Genomic DNA, 21007 nt, shown 5'->3' on the forward strand with positions numbered 1-21007 from the left:
GCGCGCCCTCTGCTGTCATTACCGTTAGCCAGCGGCTAATACTGGCAATAAACGCAGCGGTGTTCATCCGCGAGATGTAAAATAGCCTCAGCAACATCAGCTTCCACAAGAGGGCACCTAATTGCTTACGGCGAGAGAGCCATCCAGCGTTTGATGTTACCTGAGCGCTTCCTCATATTACCCTCCTGCCTTTCCCGCATACAAACATTTCCCCGTTACTGCTATACAAGCTGGCCATCCATTGCACCAAGCCACTCTCCGCCCCTCCCAACCTCAAAAAACTTTGCGGGAATGTGCACGGTAAACAAGTAGATAAGGGCTCAGGTGGAATAGGATCGATATTACTCGCCTCGAGCATGGTGATGAGATCGGCTGGGAACGCCAGCGGCAAACTTTGGCGATCGATAGACCGACGAGGATGCCGCCGCTTTCTGTGTAAAGGGCGCGCTTGGTTTCGCGGCATAACATGGCCTGTCGCACTTGTAGAAAAGCCCGGGGTTCATACCTCTTATCTTTGTTGTAGAGCACATTATAACCCCAGCTACAGCGCTAGCAAACTCTGTCTCCCTTTTCTCAATGGGATCGACCGGGAGTTGGACAGCCCTTGACGTCGACGATTAGATCATCGCCGCATTACACGAGAGAGAGAGAGAGAGAGAGAGAGAGAGGGCAATTCTTATTGAGAAGGAATGGGTGCATTCTACGGCGAGGTCTATTCCTCTTTATCAAAGACACTAGGGTTTTTTACCAGGTAAAAGAGAAAGTTTTTGTCTGTCTGTCTGTCTGTCTGTTATGTGAATCAGCCAGGAGCTCTCCTCGTTGATCCGCTCGCTAGTGGGGGACTGACCAGCACGCATTTTGTGGGTCGTTGTTGACCCAGCAGTGGTGACCAATCAATCCCCCACCCGTGGGCCCCTCGTAGTTGGGTGACGCGTTCAGGGGGGCACGTGACCCAGGGGTGGGTGGCCGACTAGTTATCTGTCATCCACAGTTTACTAGTGAAGCCATCAATGACTTACTAAGGATTTACCCGTACTCACCCGTAAGTCACTGGTGGTTCACGTGACACGCGGGGAATCCCCAGACCTCAGGGAGGCGGAAGTAGTTGGAGAGGGGAATGGGAGGCAGTGGAGGGACAGAGGAGAGGAGCGGGAGGGGAGAAATGGTAGATCAGGGGCGTAGGGAGGGGTGGGGGGCTTCTACACCCCCCCCCCCCTCCCACCGCCTCTAAAATACTGCCGCGCTGCGATGCACGGCGATCAAAGAACCACCTGAGCCGGAAACTACCTTATGATTTTGTCTGAAGCCCCTGGGACCCTGTCCGGAAAGCGCAGCTACTCTCCCTTGGTAGTCCATTTCCCTCCTGGCATGCCTAACTCCTTTGAAAGGCCTCCATCTACGGGGATGTTCCGCAAGCAAGCGCTCTTGGACGCGACGGAGAGTCGCTGCTCAGTACAAACAAGGGGAGATTCGCGGGCGAAACCGCAGGTCTAGCTGTTTCAGTACTTCCATGCAACCACAGCGGCCACCGGAAAGCAGTGCGCTAAAGACTTCGGACTTTGTCTCCTCCCCTGTACATGTAGCAAATTCGCAGGTAAATTCTCCCCATGGGGAACGGGCTTTCTGTATAAATATAAACTTTGTTGCCCGTGACACTTTTGTTGCCTTGATCAAAATAGAATATTCACGCTTTTTCCACGATAACTGTGTATTTTAAAGAATTTTTTTGTGTGACTAATTATGGCGCAGTTATCCGCATTACGCGACGGTTGACAAGCTGCTCCTACGCAATATATACATTGGCGTAGAAGACATAACCGTCGAATGTGTTCAAAAATGAAAGAAGAATTCTTGGATGACAAAGGAGCGATAAAATAAAACGTCTACCCACAAATCGTTTCCTTCCTTTTTTTTCGCGTTTATAATATACGCTTGGAGCTTTGTTAGTTTTAAATTAATTAGTTCTTTACTTCAATGATTTCACTTCCATGTTTGTTAAGCATATATGTTCGTATTTTTTCTACATTTTCATATTTCTTTGAGTGTATTTCTTCTTATGAAGACAAAAGGAAAAAGTGCAAGCAGGAAAAGCAATTCTGCCTTAGTTCTCGGAACGTGGGAATAATTTTTTTATGAAGTCTTTTATTTTTCTTGTGCTTGACAGTAATACTTATTTTCTTTTAGTTATTAGTAGTAAATACCAGCTAAGGGTTAGGCATATTATCAGACGATAGTTATGCATGTATTATACATATTTTAAATCCCTTGAGAAATCATATGGAGGAGGTCGAGGTGCAATTTCAGCCCCCCCCCCCCCCTCCCCCCGAGCAAAATTTTTGGCTACGCCCGCGTAGTAGAGAGAGGCCAATTGGTTGAGGAGGACCGGACTAGAGGTGGAAGCAGGGAAGAGGAGCCTAGTGGAGAGGAAAAGGGGTGTAGGAGAGGGAGGGATGAGGGGGGTGATGGGGAAATCGAGGGAAAAAGGTACGCCAGGGCAGGGAACCTTGAAGGATATAAGGGTTAATGTGTGAAATGGCAGGAGAACAGTTGGGGATCGTAGGAAAGCGGGAAGGAGAGGAGTGGAGGGATGAGTGGAAAGCTGTGAAGGGGAAGAGCGGCTACTCTGCGAATGCAGTAGAAAGGCTTATCCATGTCACTTTCAGCGAAGCACGCACTTGCACGGCCATTTGTTTAGCAGCATAATTGGCTGCTGAATCGGCGTGAACAATTAAAAACCCTCTTTCGCGCATATTCGTCCAGTTGCTTTCAAAATAGCTTCAAGCCGTGCATTATCCACTAACTGCTTGATTTGAAGAAGTTACGCAAGTGGAACTCCGACAACATACACGCTTACAGGACAACTGGGATAAACTAACTGAACTTCGGAGCCATTTCTGAAGTAGTTCGCACTCAGCAGCATTGCGAGCCCGAAAATGTTGGGGAAGACAGGGAGTGCGAGTGATGATGGCGATAACAGACAGGAAGGGCGTGGGGAGAGGGGAGGAGAGAGCGAAAGAAAACACTGTCCCATCATCCTCCACCTTTTCATCAAATTTTATTTTTTTGAATTTTTTGTGAAAATTTTCATCATTTATGTGACCATTTATTTTTGATATTTTTCTATTTATTTGTTTTTCCAAAATTATGTATGACCAAGTACCTACATTTACGCTATTGTAACGATAAAAGATGTTACTTTTCCCAAATCTGCATTTTCGTGGAAATGCCGGGCGTTACTCGGCCCTGGCTTTGAAGCTACTCGGCAAAGAGTGCTACGCATTAAAACTCCTTCCGTGGTCGGAATCGAACCTGGGTCTCTCGCGTTATGATGACGACGTCTATCTGATTTCGCCATTCCGACACGTCGAAGCAGTTTGTATTTGGGACTTTGACTTTGACTCGGATGGCTTAGGAGAAAGCTTCCCGTTTCAACCTTCTTCCTCTTAGGAAAGGGACTTTGATTTTTCTTATAAACTTGCGCAGTTTTTAGGAGGTGGAGAGAGAAATGATTTGAAAGAAATCTTATGTTAACGGAGGCGGAAGAGGAGGCGGAGGGGCACCCGCAGCTTATTCTGTACCCAGTGGTTAAGGTACGCTGGTAGGTCTCTGATGCCTACAGCCGGCCCCTGGCCTCAATTTTGGCTTCAGGGCGACCGGTGGTATTCAGCTGGCGCACTAAGCGGGATTTATTCTTCCTGATACCACGTATAATCCGCGTCTATTCGTATTATTGGTCCAAGGGACATTGTGCAATTCTTTCTGTCTTGTTTCTCATCTCTCCTCCCCCTTGATCGCAGTCTCTGCACGGGCGGAGCGATGCCTGGCCAACGCGTCTCGCGTCGTCGTGAGCACGGGTCCCTTCTTCGGCGGCAAGATCGCCGTGGAGGACAGCAACGACGACTCCTGCCAGCTTTTCGGGGATCCCAGCTCGCCCCAGGACGCCTACACGCTCGACATCGACCACAAGCGATGCGGGAGCCGACTTGTGGTCAGTGTGCACGCCAGACGCTGCTTCAGAGTACAGTACAGGTTGCCCTCTGGAAAAGTAGTCGTTACGGACCATGACCCCAGCTTACCCGTTCCAACTCCTCGAATGCGATTAAAACTTGTAACGCTAACGACGAACATGGATGCAAACACGGCTTGGTATAAGCTTGTCTTGCCAAGTAATGTTGCGAGGGATCGAAGCCCGATTTCGCGGGATCAGACCCGGATCCCGCGAAATCTTTGAGGCTTCAGTTATAAGCATTAAGGGGGAGGGATGCGTGAGTTCGCCTTCCGCGGCACTCTTTGAACAGAATATTGCGTATCTGGCCAGATGAAAAGAATGTCTGTGTGTTTTATCGCCTTTTATAGCCGATGCAGCTCTTTAAGCGTTGTTTATCTCGCTTTTCTTTCTCGCACTGGCGCATGATCACGTTGTTTCCCTCTTCTATTTATTCCCAACTCTAATAAAATTTCACTAGTTCCTCGACAGCGCTCTTGTCTGTTTGCCCTCTCTCTGTCCAAGTGTTTGGCGTTGTTTCCTAGGGCTTCTTTGCATAACTCGTTTGGCTGGCCTGAGTCTTTCGAGGTGCTTGGTAAGCCCCGAGGCTTATGTCGCATAAACGTTCAACAGGAGGACGCCTTGGTTGTATGCCCTTCTTTTAGAGACCAGAGTATATACTGTTGATTACTTCAGAGTACTTGCCGAAGGCTCAAAAGTTATTGTTATTGAACGATTGATTTCGTTCTCAAGTTTTGGATCGGCGCTTTCAAATTGACCAAGATACTTCTAACCATTCACTTTTACAGCAAAGCTGTATACCTATACCCCCCAACGGGTTCATCATCGTGGACAAAAACAATCTCCGCGGACAAAAACGTCAAGGCGCCGAGTCCTAAGACGCCGAACGCATGCATCAGGCTGATCAGTCATACAGCATAGAGCTCAGAATTCGTTTAAGGAAACCACAAAACAAGCATCGAAGCCGTATTATGGATGGTAAAGCGCCTGTGAACAATGGGACCCCCCTCCCCCTCCGCCCATGTGTTTCTGGTAAAGATTATGTTTGCAGATTACCTTTGAAGGCTAGGCAGGACTGGTGCCACTACATAGAGCAGTTCTTGACCAAGACGCCGAGTGCATGCGTCAGGCTAGGCAGGGCCCAGTATTCGCCGCCAGCGAAGCCCAGCGTGGTGTCTGTAGATAAGGTATTAGAGTGCCGCCACTGAGGCACGCAATTCAGCAACGGCGGCCATTTTGGCGTTCACCAGTGTTTCGAGATTGCCGCATCTATGGCCTCACCGTTAACTTCGACCGGGTCGTTTGTTAACAACAATACCGAAGATGCAGCAAAACAGCATCTTTGGACACACATACTGAAATGCTATTACACGCGTTATCTGTTATTCGCATTCGGAACGACGTCAGTCGCGCGCAGCCTCAGAGCAGGGAGGGCAAGCTAAGCGAACCGGAGCTGACCGACTCAAACGCATGAACAACAAAATGGCGGCGCCCATGAACCGTCGCAGTGTAAACGAATGCCACGTAATGCGAACTAACCAATGATCATGGCGGCGGCTCTGAACAATGGGACAAAAGAGTGCCCCATGTACACTTATGTAGTGGCACTAGCCGAGCGCAAGCGATAGGCCTGCCGAGACGGCGAGAAACGATTATTTCCTTCCTCCACCACCATTTGTAGTGGTTTACGACAGCTTTGCTGGACATCCACTTTCGCACGGCGGAATGGCGACCAATTTTTTTTTTTCTAATATGTCCTGGCCTGGGCTTAAGGGAATGGTTTCTGCGTGTCTATTGTCTCGTTCAAACTTATGTTTAACCCTACGACTAGGCTTTCTATGCAGAGTTCCTGGCGCATTCTCGGTAGATCTTTTCCAGAATCCCTGTGCAAGATAATGTCAACCGAAAATCTCAAGTGACTCAAATTCCACATTACTTTCCATGGTTCAAACCTCCATTTGCTCGTTTTCCTGACATCTTCCAATCGAGCTTCCTTAATACCCGCTCTATACGTGCAACAAATAACTTCGTTAAGATGGTGTTTCATTGTCTGACGCCATTCCTAATAGAGAATTTCCCACTCTTTTTATAAAGGGTTTTCGTGCCCGTACATTGCTTATACAGTAGACTCCGGTTAAGACGAACTTGGTTAACGAACTCCATGGTTAAGATGAACAACACTTTTGCTGTCTTATAACGTCCACAATGCAAGAAACATCCGCGTAAGACGAATTTCTGATATAATATGCACAAATTTTTCCGGTCCCTTCCAGTTCGTCGTACTGGGAGCCTACCGGATATGTTTTCCAATATGATTACATATGTCTCGTCTACTCTCTGTTTTGTGAATGCTTCAATTATAGCGGCCGTCCATACTGAATCGAAGGTACTATCGTAGTTTATAAGCTCCATGTAAAGTGGTTTTTTATACATCGCGGATTTCTTTATTACCCTAAAGAATCCGCGAAGTACAATACACTGTTCCCTGTTGACGCTGCATCTGGTTGATACAGTTGGAAAAGACGCAAGTGATAAACATGTGGTGCCAACCGCTGACGCTCCTTCCCCAAGTTTCCGTGGCTTAACCCCCATGTGCGTGGTTCTTGACTATCAGAGCCATGACTGAGCAGTTTAATGCATGCCATAATAATCGGTCACCTAGGCTGGTGCGTTTATTTCACCGCAATATACGCGCCCAAAAAAGAAAACAAAAGAACCCACTCTCACATAGGTCTGGCTGAAGTTATCTGCAACTGAAGCCTTCAGTAGATGAAAAAAAAAGGGCGTTCCAGCTTATGAATGGACGGTAAGCGAGCTGTTGCCTCTTTCAACCTGCCTGCAAAATGCATACAGATGACAGCCCTCCCTCCTTGAATGACCCACAAGCCCAACCACGGGAAAGCTTTACCACATTTTTTTTCTAGTCGCCTCTCTGATGGACGCTGATAGCCTCGACCAGTACAGGCTGTGTGACTCACTTCCGTAGCTGTCATTACCACCTCGGGAAGCTATAACGCTGCTTTCGTCCCTCATCCACCTTCTACCTAATGGTGTGAGTGACCGAGTTCAAGTATTCGAGTCCTGTGATGACCCCGAGCTATAAAAGGTATCTCCCCCATTACACTGCAGATGAGGAGTTCAAAAGATCTGGTGCTTTGGCCCGAGCTACTTACTACCCGATCAGAGGCTAATGCCATGTAGTAATGAGGAATGGTCGTGCTTGTCTGTGTTTGTTAGTGCTTGTGTGCGTTTTTGTGTCTTCGTTTTTATCGCTCATTTTCGCCCTGCTCATGTCTATGTGGAGTAGCAAGCCAAACTCGCTGCCACGCTGACTTCTTGTCATTACATCACCCTTCCTCCTCCTCCTCCTCCTCCTCCTCCTCCTCCTCCTCCTCCTCCTCCTCCGACGCCAAAATTGGCGGAGGTTAGGAATAGGCCGCTGCCTTCAACGATCCTTCCTTCAACTCCATTACCCCGTTTGCCTCTAAAAACTTCTTGCTGCTGTGGCCTTCCGGAGCCAAGCTGTCGACATTAATGGTGCATTCATAAGGAGCGACATGAGTGGAAAGAAAGCAAACATAATAAACCCCGAAATTTATTTACAGCAAAGCCACCCGTGTTTGGAATGCCCGCTGGTTTCATTCCTGGCGCTATTTAGACTGTTGCAATGCAGAAGCACGAAAAGTGCCAGAGCTTGCGGGGATAAAATATTCGCGACAATATTCTCTCAAACAATATCTAATCGGAGTATTGTAGTGTGCTAATGTGATTATAATGAGAGGCTACCTGTATGCCTTTGATAACTAAGAACGTTTTAAAGGTGTTGTGCCACCAAATTTGTTGCTTGTGCATTCTTTGTTGCAAACGTTTTATAATTCGTTAGAAAGCATGATACATGCTCTCACACGCACATATTCTGAGTGAAAAATTTATTATCGCACGATTCATGTGTACAGGATTCGGTTTCGGTTTCTGGGCGCCGATTCAAGCAGTGACGTCAAAGTGTTGCGAGGAGGTTCTGCCACGGCGGCGCTGCGGTACGTTGCGACTTTACTGCGGCGTCTGCTCCCCCACATACGTGCTTCACCACGGAAGTAAACACGCCGACTCGTCACGTCAAGCCGCGACAGCTCCGACGCGGATTCTTTGTCTGCATCCTCGGATGCAGACAAATGAAAACCATGGATTTGCAAACCATAAAAATGCTAAAAAAACGCTCAAAAAAAAAAAAGCTGCCTCCGCCGCGAATCGAACCGGCAACGTTGACCGGATGGGCGGAACGCGCGAGACCACTGAGCCAGCGAACAAACGATTCCGCTCCGCGATATAGCCGGTGTACTAGATGGAGGCCCATCCTTGGAGTCGTACGTCGGTGTTTACTAGCTAGTTTACAGAATTCCTGGCTTGTAAACTCACATTTTTTAAATAGCGCTTGCGCAGCAAGGTTCCGCGAAGCCCCCGCGACAGCTTATCGCCATCAACTCTGCTCTTCTGCGAAAGCGCTCGCAAAAATAAGTGTGCCCGGCTGCGACTGCGATTTTGCACTGAAGGGATAGTGCTTGCTGTACTTTGGTTTTACGTTTTACGTTAAAAACCTTTGCCGATACTGATCCCTTATTACCCAAATTACCCTACGTAACTGTTCTTCTGCACGAAACTGACCTTATATTTTCTACAGGCGAGCCGATCGCACACGCATTCCGGGGTAGCGGCGTCGCCGAAGAGCACGGCCGAAGCGTCGAACGCCAAAATACGGATCGCATTAGCGCTAGTGTTGAGTTGTATGGGCTTCATGGAACTTACTGAGTTTATTACCCTCCAGAAACTAACAAAATAGAGCCGCGTTCATTGCGGCACGAATGTTGTCGGGGCGCAGTTTTCGCTTCTCGGTCGATTGACGACGCGTCGTGCGACCAGTCAGGCGACCGGTTTTGTTGGCGTCTTCGGTCGGCGAGTCAGTCACACTGCGGCGACTTTCCATCGGCCGACGTGTTTGTGTCGCCGTCGGCGTGGTGTGACAACGCGGTCAGTTGGCCGATGTTTTAACGACTCGTCGGCGTCGCCGTCGTATCGGTATAGTGTGTCGATACGACCAAGCGACCAAACAAACTGTGGTAACTGGAGTTCACGTTCACGTCGCTCGAGTCGCTAGCGTTGTATGACGTCACAAACTTTGCTGCGCTGGCAATACACTGACGTCATGGTTAGTGGCGCTAGCGATGGGTCCCGATTTCCAGAAGAGCATTTAGGTAATTTTTAGAAGCGAATTAAAATATATATTAAGCACTTGCTGTACCCAGCACTTCGTGTTGAGGGTCGTTGCATGCAGAGGAAGCCTACAGCAGGCTTTTTACAGACTTAAAATTTGGTGGCACAACACCTTTAAGACAATGGTCTTTTTGGGGGCTATCCAAACGCGAAAACATTGCTCCGTCTGCCTATCTGATACTCGATCAAACCAGCCAGCCAACATTGAAACAATTAGAATTTATGCATAGAAGTGTATAGTACCGACAATACCGTCTGAGTTTGCTAAAACCACTGGCTTGAGTCCCACATGTGCAGGTTATGCAGCGCCAAAATAACTTCATACGTGTTTTAGTCAAGGTATCAATAAGCGACAAGAGAGACGTCCCTATAGTTCAAAATATAGTTAAGTTGGTCTTTGCGGTGTCAAGTAAAAAAAAGCGCATCACATAAAGGCGGCAAGTTGCGCGTTCTCCCGTCACGTAGCGCGCAAACAGTGCGGGTGCAAGAAAATTGAATTGAATTGTGAAAATTTAGAGGGGAGGGGAAGAGCGTAAGGGCCGGAAGGGGGGGGGTTGCATACGTTGCACAGAGGGCAAGAGAGAATCGTCTTTCGGCGACATTGGTTGACAGCGAAGGAAGAGCATAAGCGTTTTTTTTTTTTTTTTTTTTTTTTCAAGGGGGCTTAAGACAAGTTCTGCCCAGTAACCTTGTTTTATGGCTGTACTTTTGCAGAACATTTGAAGGGTCACCCATTATCTCCTAGCTTTTTTTTTTTTTTTTTGTTCTTGCTTTTTAAGTTCTTAGGCAGAAGTATAGCCTCTACAGACATCATGCGCAGCCTTGGCTTGCCGCACGCCGCCTGCTTCCCTCCACGGTGTGCATAAGACGGTCGTTATCCGATGTTCGATCGTCAGCTAACTCTGTCTCCGCATTACAGGCTTGTGTGATCCCCATTAACTGAGCCCTGGTATCTGCTTTTCCGCGCAGAACGGGTCCAAGATGGAGACGAACATCATCGTGCACGAAAACCGAGACATCATCACGCACAACACACGCCGCTACCTGGTTGTCTGCAGCTTCCTCCCTGACACGTATACAATTACAGCATCGTAAGTTGTTTTTAATATATACAGCAGTAACTAACGTATACACATAGAAAATTAGGAGTTCCAGCGTGCCGCAGTTGGTAACATTTGCTCCCTGTCGGTTCGTAAAGTTCGGTATTATGGTTACCAGAACCGCATTGATTTTGAGTTTGCGAAAAAGGACGTAGTCATTTTTTTATTTTTATTTTATTTATAGTGTATTTTGCCTTATAAGGGTTCTGCAAGATAGTAGGGCAACAAAGTATTCGAGGTCTGCCTTGGCCTTACGTTGGGCATCATTGTTATGGGAAACCTATCCATGGACAAAAAGGTTTTCTTTGTACTTGTCGCGGCCTTCGCAACCAACCAGGTAACAAATTAAGAAAGTGAGTTTCAAAGCCAACATTAATAATATGCGTTCAAATAACCTGCGTATGCCGTATGATGCTGGGCTCGTTCGATTTTTCACTTATGGCTCACTGGGCGTTACCCGCGGGCTGTCAGAGGCAAGAGCCGGTCATTCGTTTTTCTCGGGCAGCTCAATACGTCACTTCCGGCGGCGCCAGATCGTCTTCGATTATTTCGGGTCGAACAATCTCTGGCGCCCCGTGGGCTGCCAGAACCGCCAGAACGTTTATGGTCTGGCGGCCCGCTGGTTCCAGTCTGGAAGCTAGCAGACCACAAAAGAAGATTGACTGGTGTCGTGCGGCCAGCTGAAGCATGACATTGCGGACTTGTTTGGTTATTTCGGGTTATAATGTTTGAAGTTGCTTTAATTGGTGCGCAACGTTTTCGTAAACGCAACATTTGACTTTATTAAAATTTTGTCTTCTGATGCACCATGTTTGTGTTGGAGCGCGCGGCGTTCTTGTTTTGTTTTGTTTTCCTGGAAGGTTGACGAAAGGCGACAGCTTCCGCTTCAGCTGCCGCTCATTTTCGGCGGAGTTTGTGTTAAACATGGCAAATGCTTTCCAGCTCGTAGCCGAAAGCAGCGTTATGACGTTACACAGAAACATGCACGTTTTTGTTAGTTCTGGTAAGTTTTTTTTTTTTTTTTTCACCAACATAGGATGTCCGTACGTGAAGCGTTTGAATGAGTTCGTTGTGCACTCACAAAGGGTGTCGAACTCTAAAAATTTTGTTTGAGGCGTACATCCTCTTTTCAGTGGGTGCGCATAAGTACTTGAGTAACAACACGGGAAAGGATTCAAACAAGGGGAAAAGTGCGGGTTGTTCAAGGGAAAAGAAATCATGGCGTCTTCCCAAAGACCATGACGATCTCGCAAGTCTAAAAGGAATGGATGACCGGCGATCCCAAAGGGCCGCAAAAATGAGTCTGTCACTGCGCCATGCTCGCTTTCAGCATTCACGTCCGTATCGAGCGCGCGGACAAAATTAGCGATACATTTTGTGAAGTGGACCGTTGCAGATGACAGGTTGCTCCCTTCAGTTCCCGTTGATGCTGGGCTTGCATGCTCCTAGATTTTTCGGTTTCCGGTGTGCACCGAGGCGCGTGAGCTACGTAATCATGACGCAACTTCTTGCCTGAGAGCAAACATTTGACAGCCCACTGGCTCCCAGAACACCCATAAATCGAAGAAGCCCACTAATGACACACAGAATTTCCTCTACAGTCGATGAAGCTGCTACTTAGCGCTCGTCTTTGCGGGAGGCTAAGAAGAAATTTGCTATCTGGACGCAAGTGAGTGCGCCACCCTGTTCTCCCTACATCCCCGACCCCTAGCAGAGAAGCATGTAGGCGATCGCAAACGCCGGCAAAACTCTCTGCTTTTTCAATAAAGAGCCTTCTCTCTCTCGCAATGTCGTTTCAATGCCAGCCATTAGGGAGCGCCTTTTTATCAGTTGCTTCGCTGCTTTGTTCATCTGTTTCTCACAAAAGAAAAAAAAGAAGGAAACGATTGCAAAGGCATGCTGCGGGCGTTAGTTTCATCTGAAGAAAATAATTATAAATTGCCAATTAATCATTACTACGGATTGGTTGATTTAAAATAACTGTTTCATTAAATGTTTAACAAGCCCTGCCCCCGCCCTCTCTGAGGGCATGTGCGGCTCTGTCGACAGTTTGGACGTACACATAATTCGCCAATCATGTTTTCTGCGAAACTGAACTACGCCAAACATTCCGAACGCAGTAATCTCGGCACTGATAGCGGGCGTCGAAAAGACAGTTACATCTGCTCTCTATACTACGTCTAAAGTGGTAGCTCCGTGAATTACCTGTCACGGAGGCCTGGTATCAGTGTGAGCCACCCGGAAATGCAGGAATTCTCGATATTGTACCGCTTATTGATCTTCGTGAAGCAAAGTGTATTGTAATTATTACCCCTTATTAACTTATCGAGGTAGTCACTGACTTGGGAGCCTTGTTTGTAGTGTTTTACTTATGTATTTTGTCCAACGCACTGCGGTGAACTTGTTTGATTTTGATTGATTGATTGATTGATTGATTGATTGATTGATTGATTGATTGATTGATTGATTGATTGATTGATTGATTGATTGATTGATTGATTGATTGATTCCAGTAAAAAAGGCCAGGTAGCGTTTTCTCAGTTACAAGATAGCGATGACGCATACATTAAACATTACCTAAACTAGCCTACATAGGTGTTTGTTGGCCGAAGTATTTTCCTGTGCGTTTACCCAAGATATAGCCAAGCTAGCCATGCTTAAAGGGACAGGCAACCGACTTTTGTCGAGGATATTTTCTCTACCCCAAATGAAAGGGCATTACTTACAACACCTTAACCCGGAACGATTTTGTTGATAGCATCCTAACACTTTTGAAGTCATAAATTTTAGATCTACCAGCCATACGTGTCCCGCCGAAAGGAATGCTCGCAACCATGAGAGTGATTCGTGCTGCAACCGCCTTTTAACTGCACGTGAGATTACGAGAGGCGTTCAAAAACTTGTCCCCCGCGGCTAAAACAACAATAATGTGTGACCTTTCCTATTCCTTCATGCGGTTTTTGGACCACGCGTTGAAATCGACGGAATTGTTTGGACACTACAGGTCGCCACCTTTCAGACTTCGGACGTTTTAGTGCGCAATTAAAATTACTTCCACCTGTTTATTTAAAAATCCCTCATGGTTACCCTAGTATTAAAACGCTGGCTTTCATATGAGCTGGAGGCCATGCCCTCCATAAAATCGGTTGTCTGCCCCTTTAAGTGGATAAACACGGTAACACCTTGCCCGCCTCTCGTCCTCGCTCCGAGTAGTGTTGGGGCCTCTGCTGAGGGCAGCGTTCCCCCACGGTGCTTGTGCGCAGGGTGAACCTTCCCGTGGTGCGGGGCAAGAAGAAGAGCCACGTGGCCACGCACACCAAGGTTCCGGGGGGCCTGCTGCTGGCCAACGCGCGCCTCGAGACCAGCACGGACCAGAACGAGGTCTTCACCTACCAGCGCTACAAGGACAGCAACGTCAGGGACTCGCGCATCGCCGCCGAGCAGCGCAGCAGCACCACCCTCGAGAGCGACGCCGACCACGCCGGTGAGCGAGCGAAGGCCTCTTCGAGAGCGCTGCTGTAACAACACCTCCGCCCTCACCGGGAGCAGACATTCTCGATTTGGAGCAATAGAGTTAACCTCTAACTCAGTCGCGCTTGTTTCTAAGCCAAAGTTAAGATATGAGTATCCAAAATAAAGTAGCCACTGCCATCGCGTTTCTAAGTAACCCGTGGATTTGTTTCGAATGCATGAGCCTCCGACGCGTAGCGCGGTTGCCAGCAGCGGATTTTGAGACAGGAAACTACGCTCTGTTTAAAAGCAAAGCTTTATACTTTCGTCCAGCGATTTCATGGAGGATGCGCAAATGACCTTTTGACCGGAGACACACCCCCAGCGACACACCCATCCAAGCGTATCGCGTGATTCGCCGTTCGCCGGGTGCGCTGTTGGCGCCTGCGGGCGCCGACAGCGGTCGCCACCGCCGCTGCGGCAGAGGCAGCCAACCACCCCCGCAGCCTCCCATGCATGCCCGCTGGGTCGTTTCGGGCAAAGTGACTCGTATCGTGCCCGGCGAAGAGGAACGGTGCGTTCGCCATGAATGAACGCCGCGTTCGCCCGGCCTCCTTCTGCGAGCGTTGCACGGAACCGAACGGCTTCGAGACGTGGTTGGCAATACAGCTAAATCAAAGGTTTAACCAAGTGAAACCGAGACTCAACCTCACTAAGCCATGCTTTTGCGTTGCATATCCAAGGTTAGCTGAGCTAAGCCGCAGCCATTTTTGTAGTTATCGGCACAACGAGTACAGATTGTAATTAAGCTATATTACCTGCCGTGCCTGTGCCCTCGTGGCACTTCGAATGTAGTGCACTTACAATACAACGTCCTCTCCCCTTTTTTTCGAAGAAGGGGTTCTGCGCATCATCATCATCATCATCATCACCAGCCTGTCTACTCCCACTGCAGGGCAAAGGCCTCTCCCATTATTCTCCAATTACCTCGGTCCTGTGCCAACTGTGACCAATTTATCCCCGCAAACTTCTTGATCTCATCTGCCCATCTAACTTTCTGCCGCCCCCTGCGCATAGAATGGCTCAAAGGCACAAACACCCGGTCAAATGTTTTCTTCTAGTATTTTGCCTGCCACTTTTCTTGGAAATATCGCATCGTGTTATGCTGTCGATGCTTTGGTCGCCGCAGGCGCGAGGAGCCCTCGACGCCCGTGCTACCACGATGCCTTGCACTTCCGCATTTCTGTAGCTGACGATAACAAAAGCCGCCGAGACTGTTGATCCAATTCGCGCACAAGCTGCTTCACAAATATTTGCAAAACGCCGACCTGTAATAGGCGGCAATATTTACCTTAGCTAACGCACCTGCGTTTGACACCTGAGCGCAGTCAACGTGAAAATAGGGGACTTGCCGGCTTCGTGGATATCAGTCGCTGCTCTTCGTGGCGAAATATTGCGCACCTGCCAAGGGTTTGCGAAATGGTAGTTTGAATGCATGCTAAAAAAAACTTACTTGAAACACGCAGCATTTACATCTTTGACTCTCGAGGCTCTCTCAAAGCGTAAGAAAAAATTTCTGACGATTTATTCCCCTTCCAATTTTTTTGCCTCTTTATTTGCCTAGGTTTTTTTTTTAAGCCACGACCATTACAAAATCTATAGAAACAGCCGAAGAAGTTGCTATCGCCCTAGGCGCTACAACTTGCGAAGACTACACAGTTATACTAACAGACTCCCACGCTGCATGCCGCAATTTCCTGATCGGACGAATATCCCTACCAGCATTGGCTATACTAAAACAAATTAAACGACTTCCTGAACTACAGATTGTCTGATCACCTGGCCACGAAATCCTCAAAGGAAATGAGTCGGCACACGCCGCTGCCCGCGCCCATACACACCGGGCCGTTTCCAAGAGGGTGATAAACTACAAGATGACGACATCCTCAAGCCTACGCCCCTGAGAAAATACGCCGACATACTCGCCCACTACCGGCGCGGGCGCCAACAATACCCAGCAACCTACCCACACCTATACAGAACCGAAGGTACAATACTCCGACGACTACAAACGAACTCTTACCCCCACGATACCCTACTCCATGCAATGTACCCCACCCTCTACTCCGCATCTTGCAAATACTGCCCCACCCTGGCCCCCTATACCATCTGGTATGGGGGTGTCAACAAACTACGCCCCTTACTCCTAATCCCCAACCTACATACGAGCAGTGGGGGGCACAGCTGACAAGCTCCGACCTCTCCTCCCAGCGTAGCCTGGTGGAGATGGCCCGGGGGGCCAGCGCAGGCCAGGGTATCCCGGACTAGAGGAAACCCCCCCACCAGGCGGGTGCCCAGACATCAGCAACTAAGGCTCGCATAAATAAAGTTTATTCCTCCTCCTTAAGTAGCGTCAGGGTGGTTTCAAAGATCCTAGAAAGGCTGGATGGATATCAATATCTTGGGCAAGTTGTGAGTGCCCGCCCAAACCGACAAAAGAAAATCAGGCGTATAATTCCTACGGACCGAACAGCATGGGGCAATCACTATGAAATATAGAACAGTAAGTTTCCTCTGCACTAGAAAGATATATAAAATCAGTGCGTTCTCCTGGACATGACTTATGGATCCAGCTGCCCATCTCACTGCGGTATCCTTCATCTCCCTTTCTCCTTCGTCCAGGTACCCACATCACGGGAAGTATGGCCCTTGCGCTTCTCTTGGCCACGACAGGCCTCGTGGGATGCCTTGCCGCCCTCGCCTGGTACGCCGCCTCGGGTCTTCAGCGGCGTCAAGGGAACGCTGCCCGGCGACCTCCGCCTTCCGAGGGCAGCGACAAGGCAAGCCTCTCAAGCTCCGACACCAACTGCACGTCCGTAGAAGCCAGCAGCAGCGAGGACGTGGAGGCTCAATCCGGCATCGAGTCCGAGAAGGTGGACGCTTTGCCGGAAGAAGCGGACCCGTGCGTAGTGAACTTCATCACCATCGAGGGCAAACCTGTCGCCCTTCTCCCAGACTCGACGGTGAGCGAGGTGTGATGACCGCAACCTCCTCTTGCTCCTCTGGTACCCGCCGCTGGCTAGAGCATACTTCTTCCCTCTGATTACCCCATCATTCAACTTCACGCATTCGACTTCTGCCTTGCAAACGGGCAAGCCTGACCTCTCGGCGCAGTTTGTGATCAAACTCCACTGCAGGATACAGCCGACTTAACTCATTAAAGGGCCCCAAATGTGTATGATGGCCCAAATATTATGTGACGGGGCGACGATTGTGAACTGCACCGAACCTCCTGTCAAGCCTCCATCGTTTTTGAAGGGTGGACTGAAGCCAGTGTGAAACATATGTGCGCAAACATTTCCTGGGTGTTCCCTGGTGCGTGCCTGGTTGTTAGTTGTGACACTTTTGTGAACTCCAGCACTGACCGTCCACTGCTTGATTGCACTGTGGCATGGCTGAACAAGAACGAGGCAGTGCCTTATGTATATGCTTATGTGTAATTTTGGCTGGGTCCTGTGCTGCGTTAACGAAAATCACGGAACCAACTGTAGCTTCTTCGACGCGTTCATATTCATAAGTTCGGGTGTTGCGAAACGTTCGCCAGGCGTGGGAGACAGAACGCAAACATTTGGGGTTTCTCTGAGCCGAACCTCCCTGTGCTTAAACAGCTTCAGTGAAGTTACCGGATTTATACCCGCATTTTTAACTGGGCCCTTCTTAGTATCTACAATGAACACAGAAATGTTTTTGTTGTACCCATCGGATGTCCCGCGCGTTCAATTTTATACAACAGCACTGCAGGGAATGAAAGGTACCAGTGTATAGTCGATGTCGAGGACCTGCTGTCGATGTTTTCGCTCTTTTCAAATGTTTGGTAAGTTAAGACTTACACGTTGTAAATCATTCCAGGGACTTCATTTTTACAGTTCGAGCCCCGGAATGCCAAGCGAGTGTTATTGCTACGACTAAACCTGCTTCCATGATCAGAATTGGAAACGTTTTGTTATAATATATAATTTCTTTCAGCCCATTAACAAAGCTAAAGCGCTTCTTGTTAAAACCCTTCGAAAAGTCAAACTACGTTTCGCATTTTCCCAGTTGACAGTGCGACTGTACGGAAGGGGGTTGGCGTTAGCGTCCGTAGCATTAGTTGACGAAACGGAACACCCTTAGGCGCAACTCATGACAAGCCTTGCCGCAATCCGGCAAGGTGTGTCAAAGTGGCTATCGTCTGAGCTCCACGCCACCCGCATTAAGAAACGGACGTTGCGAGCTATAGAGGATTTGAAAACTGGTTTTAGTACCGTTGTCGCTAGCAAACTGTCGCCGCTGCGCCTGAGAACAATCTAAATATTGTGGGTATTTAAAGCTCCGAAGCGGCACCTGGGCATTGAGGCCCGCCGCAGTTGGAGGCTCTATATAAACTTTGGCTATCTTTGGACTTTTAACGTGTTCCTAAATCTCAACAATGGAACGAGTCACGGTATCGGCGCCACTGATGCGTTCTACAATTAGTTTTTCTCGCAGAGTCATCGCCGACAACAAAACAAAACGTATCATCGGCATGGCGTCGCAGTACTTGCGCAGTAATATCGCATTCAAAAGCATCATATTTTTCATCTCCGCACGCTCCGGCACGTATATTGTGTACCCACCTCCATACAAGGTCTCAGGCCAGGTGCTTTGTGGTCTCCAACTCTCTGTCATCGTGTATAAGCATCTTTAAAGCCGGAGAAGCAGCCGGTGTTTCTTCGAAGAACGCTACCCCTTCCCTCGTCCCTGCCGTCTGCCGGAAATTGCTCTCCTTCCGTGTTGGTGCGCTCGCTAGCACCAGAAGACGGACTGAGGCATTTCTTCTCTTGGATCAAAAGTGTAAAGAAAGCCTCTACTATTGTTGTAAACGAAACGACGATGTCTTGAGGGCGTAGTTTACTGCGTGTTCAATTTTTCGCGCTCTCATTACCCGAAGAAGGAAGCTGCTGGAAGCCTGATACAATTTTCCAGCACGGAGTAACAAAGTCGCGCCTTTGGAGTGCCCTGTGGGACTTGCGAAGGCGACGAACGATGGCAGCTGAAACGTCGCAGACACTCTGTGCCCCTATCATAAAAATTTCAGCGCTGTCATGGCCGTATGGCGTGCCGCGTGCTTTTTGTTTCCCTGGCGCAAGTAAAGGGCATTTATTGATATTTTTATATTTTCTTGGTAACCAATCGAAGCGCAATTGAGTAAATAAATATTGCAGCGAATTCATCAGAGTGTCCAAGTTGTTTTTCAACAGCCGTGCTGACGTGAAATGGGAAATTCAGCTTCAATATATGTATTTCCTTTGATCCGTAAAAGAGCGCATAAAAACGGGTATTACAGTCATCCACAGCCTTAGCTGGAGCAGTAGATGCGACTTTAGAGTTGCATATCTCGAAACTTCTGAATAAACACTGTTCAAAGGGAAATATAAGAGTTAAGTTAGCCTTTAAACATGACATCAATGCAGCAATTGTAGGTAATTATTGTTACATCAAAGCAGGAGAAGACAGGTGCCTAAAGCGTTGCCCCAGTTAAGACGGTGGACGGCTGTACGTATATAACCATTGAAATGAGTCTTGCGAAAACCCGTCCCAATGAAAGCACTTACCGAAAGAAGAAAACCGTACATCTGCACTGTGTGAGAAGCAGAGGGATGGCGCTTGTTAACAAAGCTATTTACGACGTCAGGTTTGCAGTTGGCTTGCACTGACGTCAGTGCGCAGTTGGTATGTCTGCGAATCCCATGCATGGCGAAAGGCTGCATGAGACGCATATATATATATATATATATATATATATATATATATATATATATATATATATATATATATATATATATATATATATATATATATATATATATATATATATATATATATATATATATATATATATATATAGAAAGATAGGTCGGCAGTCTACAACGCCAAAGGAGGCATAGGGGTGTGGTTCGGCTCTTTTTTTTTACTAGGAGTAATGAAGTTAACATTTGTTTAAATATACGAAAGAAAGCAAGAAGAAAGAAAGAAAGAAAGAAAGAAAGAAAGAAAGAAAGAAAGAAAGAAAGAAAGAAAGAAAAACATGCGCCCAGAGTGGGGACCGAACCCACGCCTTTCGATTAGACCTCCAATGCCTTACCAATTCGGCCGAATTGGTAAGTCCGAACCCACGACCTCCAGAATACCGGTCTGGTGCGATAACCACTACGCTACCGGCGGGGCTATTTTCCTCTCCGCTTTCTGGGGTATTTATGTCAATGTAATTTTTTTCCTGTGCTTGGGGGTGATAGCCAGCGCCACTCCGAGCTCTCGGGGTTAAGGGGACCTTCTTTTTAATCCCAGGGCCGTGACTCGAGTGTCTACGACAGGTCGATGGTGGTCGACCAGCGTTGAACCCTCTTAAGCTCCCTATGGCACCAAGACTGCCAGAACTGAGGCCCTCGCTATGCAAGTAGCGAATCAGAATAGGAAATGAGGGGCTCGTAGAAAATAACACAGAAAAATAAGGGTTGGCAGTCAAGAAAACCTCGGAAAGCAAAGGGGAGGATGTGGTTGGTCATTTCGTAGACACTCGAGTCACGGCCCGGGGATTAAAAAGAAGGTCCCCTTAACCCCAAGTAGACCGAGTGGCGCTGGCTACCACCCCCAAGCACAGGAAAAAATTACATTGTCATAAATACCCCAGAAAGTGGAGGGGAAAATAGCCCCGCCGGTAGCGTAGTGATCATCGCACCAGACCAGTATTCTGGAGGTCGTGGGTTCGGATCCCACCTGGCGGGCTTTTTTTTTTCTCCACTTTCTTTCTATCTTTCCATATCCTTTATCTGTTTCAATGACCTACCACAGCCTCCCCTTTGCTTTCCGAGGTTTTCTTGACTGCCAACCCTTATTTTTCTGTTATTTTCTACGAGCACCTCATTTCCTATTCTTATTCGCTATATATATATATATATATATATATATATATATATATATATATATATATATATATATATATATATATATATATATATATATATATATATATATATATATATATATACAGAGTGATGGAGGACAACTCAGGGGCAACAACAGAGTGTTCATTAACGAACCACTTTGTGCACGCGTGTCCCAGTGCTGTCTGTCTGCTATCAAGGCATAGAGCTATAGCGGGTGT

The 21007-nt window shown here is 47.8% G+C and overlaps 1 protein-coding gene and 1 non-coding gene across 5 annotated transcripts in view; both read left to right on the forward strand.

Moving 5' to 3' along the window:
* The window catches only part of LOC144169890 (uncharacterized), a 206438-nt gene extending 187363 nt beyond the window's left edge, over positions 1 to 19075 (forward strand). For all 4 annotated transcript variants that reach the window (XM_077699310.1, XM_077699311.1, XM_077699309.1 and 1 more), the window contains 4 exons: positions 3798 to 3988; positions 10244 to 10365; positions 13638 to 13858; positions 16507 to 19075. In XM_077699310.1, coding sequence (XP_077555436.1) covers positions 3798 to 3988; positions 10244 to 10365; positions 13638 to 13858; positions 16507 to 16862 — 890 coding nt within the window. In that variant the 3' untranslated portion in view covers positions 16863 to 19075. The remainder of the gene's footprint in view (positions 1 to 3797; positions 3989 to 10243; positions 10366 to 13637; positions 13859 to 16506) is intronic.
* Positions 19076 to 20554: 1479 nt separating this feature from the next.
* Positions 20555 to 20627, forward strand: Trnat-agu (transfer RNA threonine (anticodon AGU)). Its single transcript has one exon. It is a non-coding gene; the product is annotated as a tRNA-Thr (tRNA).
* Positions 20628 to 21007: the final 380 nt, after the last annotated feature.

The sequence above is a fragment of the Haemaphysalis longicornis genome, unplaced genomic scaffold, assembly GCF_048455015.1.
Source record: "Haemaphysalis longicornis isolate Haplotype H1 unplaced genomic scaffold, Haemaphysalis longicornis Haplotype H1 scaffold_2, whole genome shotgun sequence".
NCBI classification, from domain to species: domain Eukaryota; kingdom Metazoa; phylum Arthropoda; class Arachnida; order Ixodida; family Ixodidae; genus Haemaphysalis; species Haemaphysalis longicornis.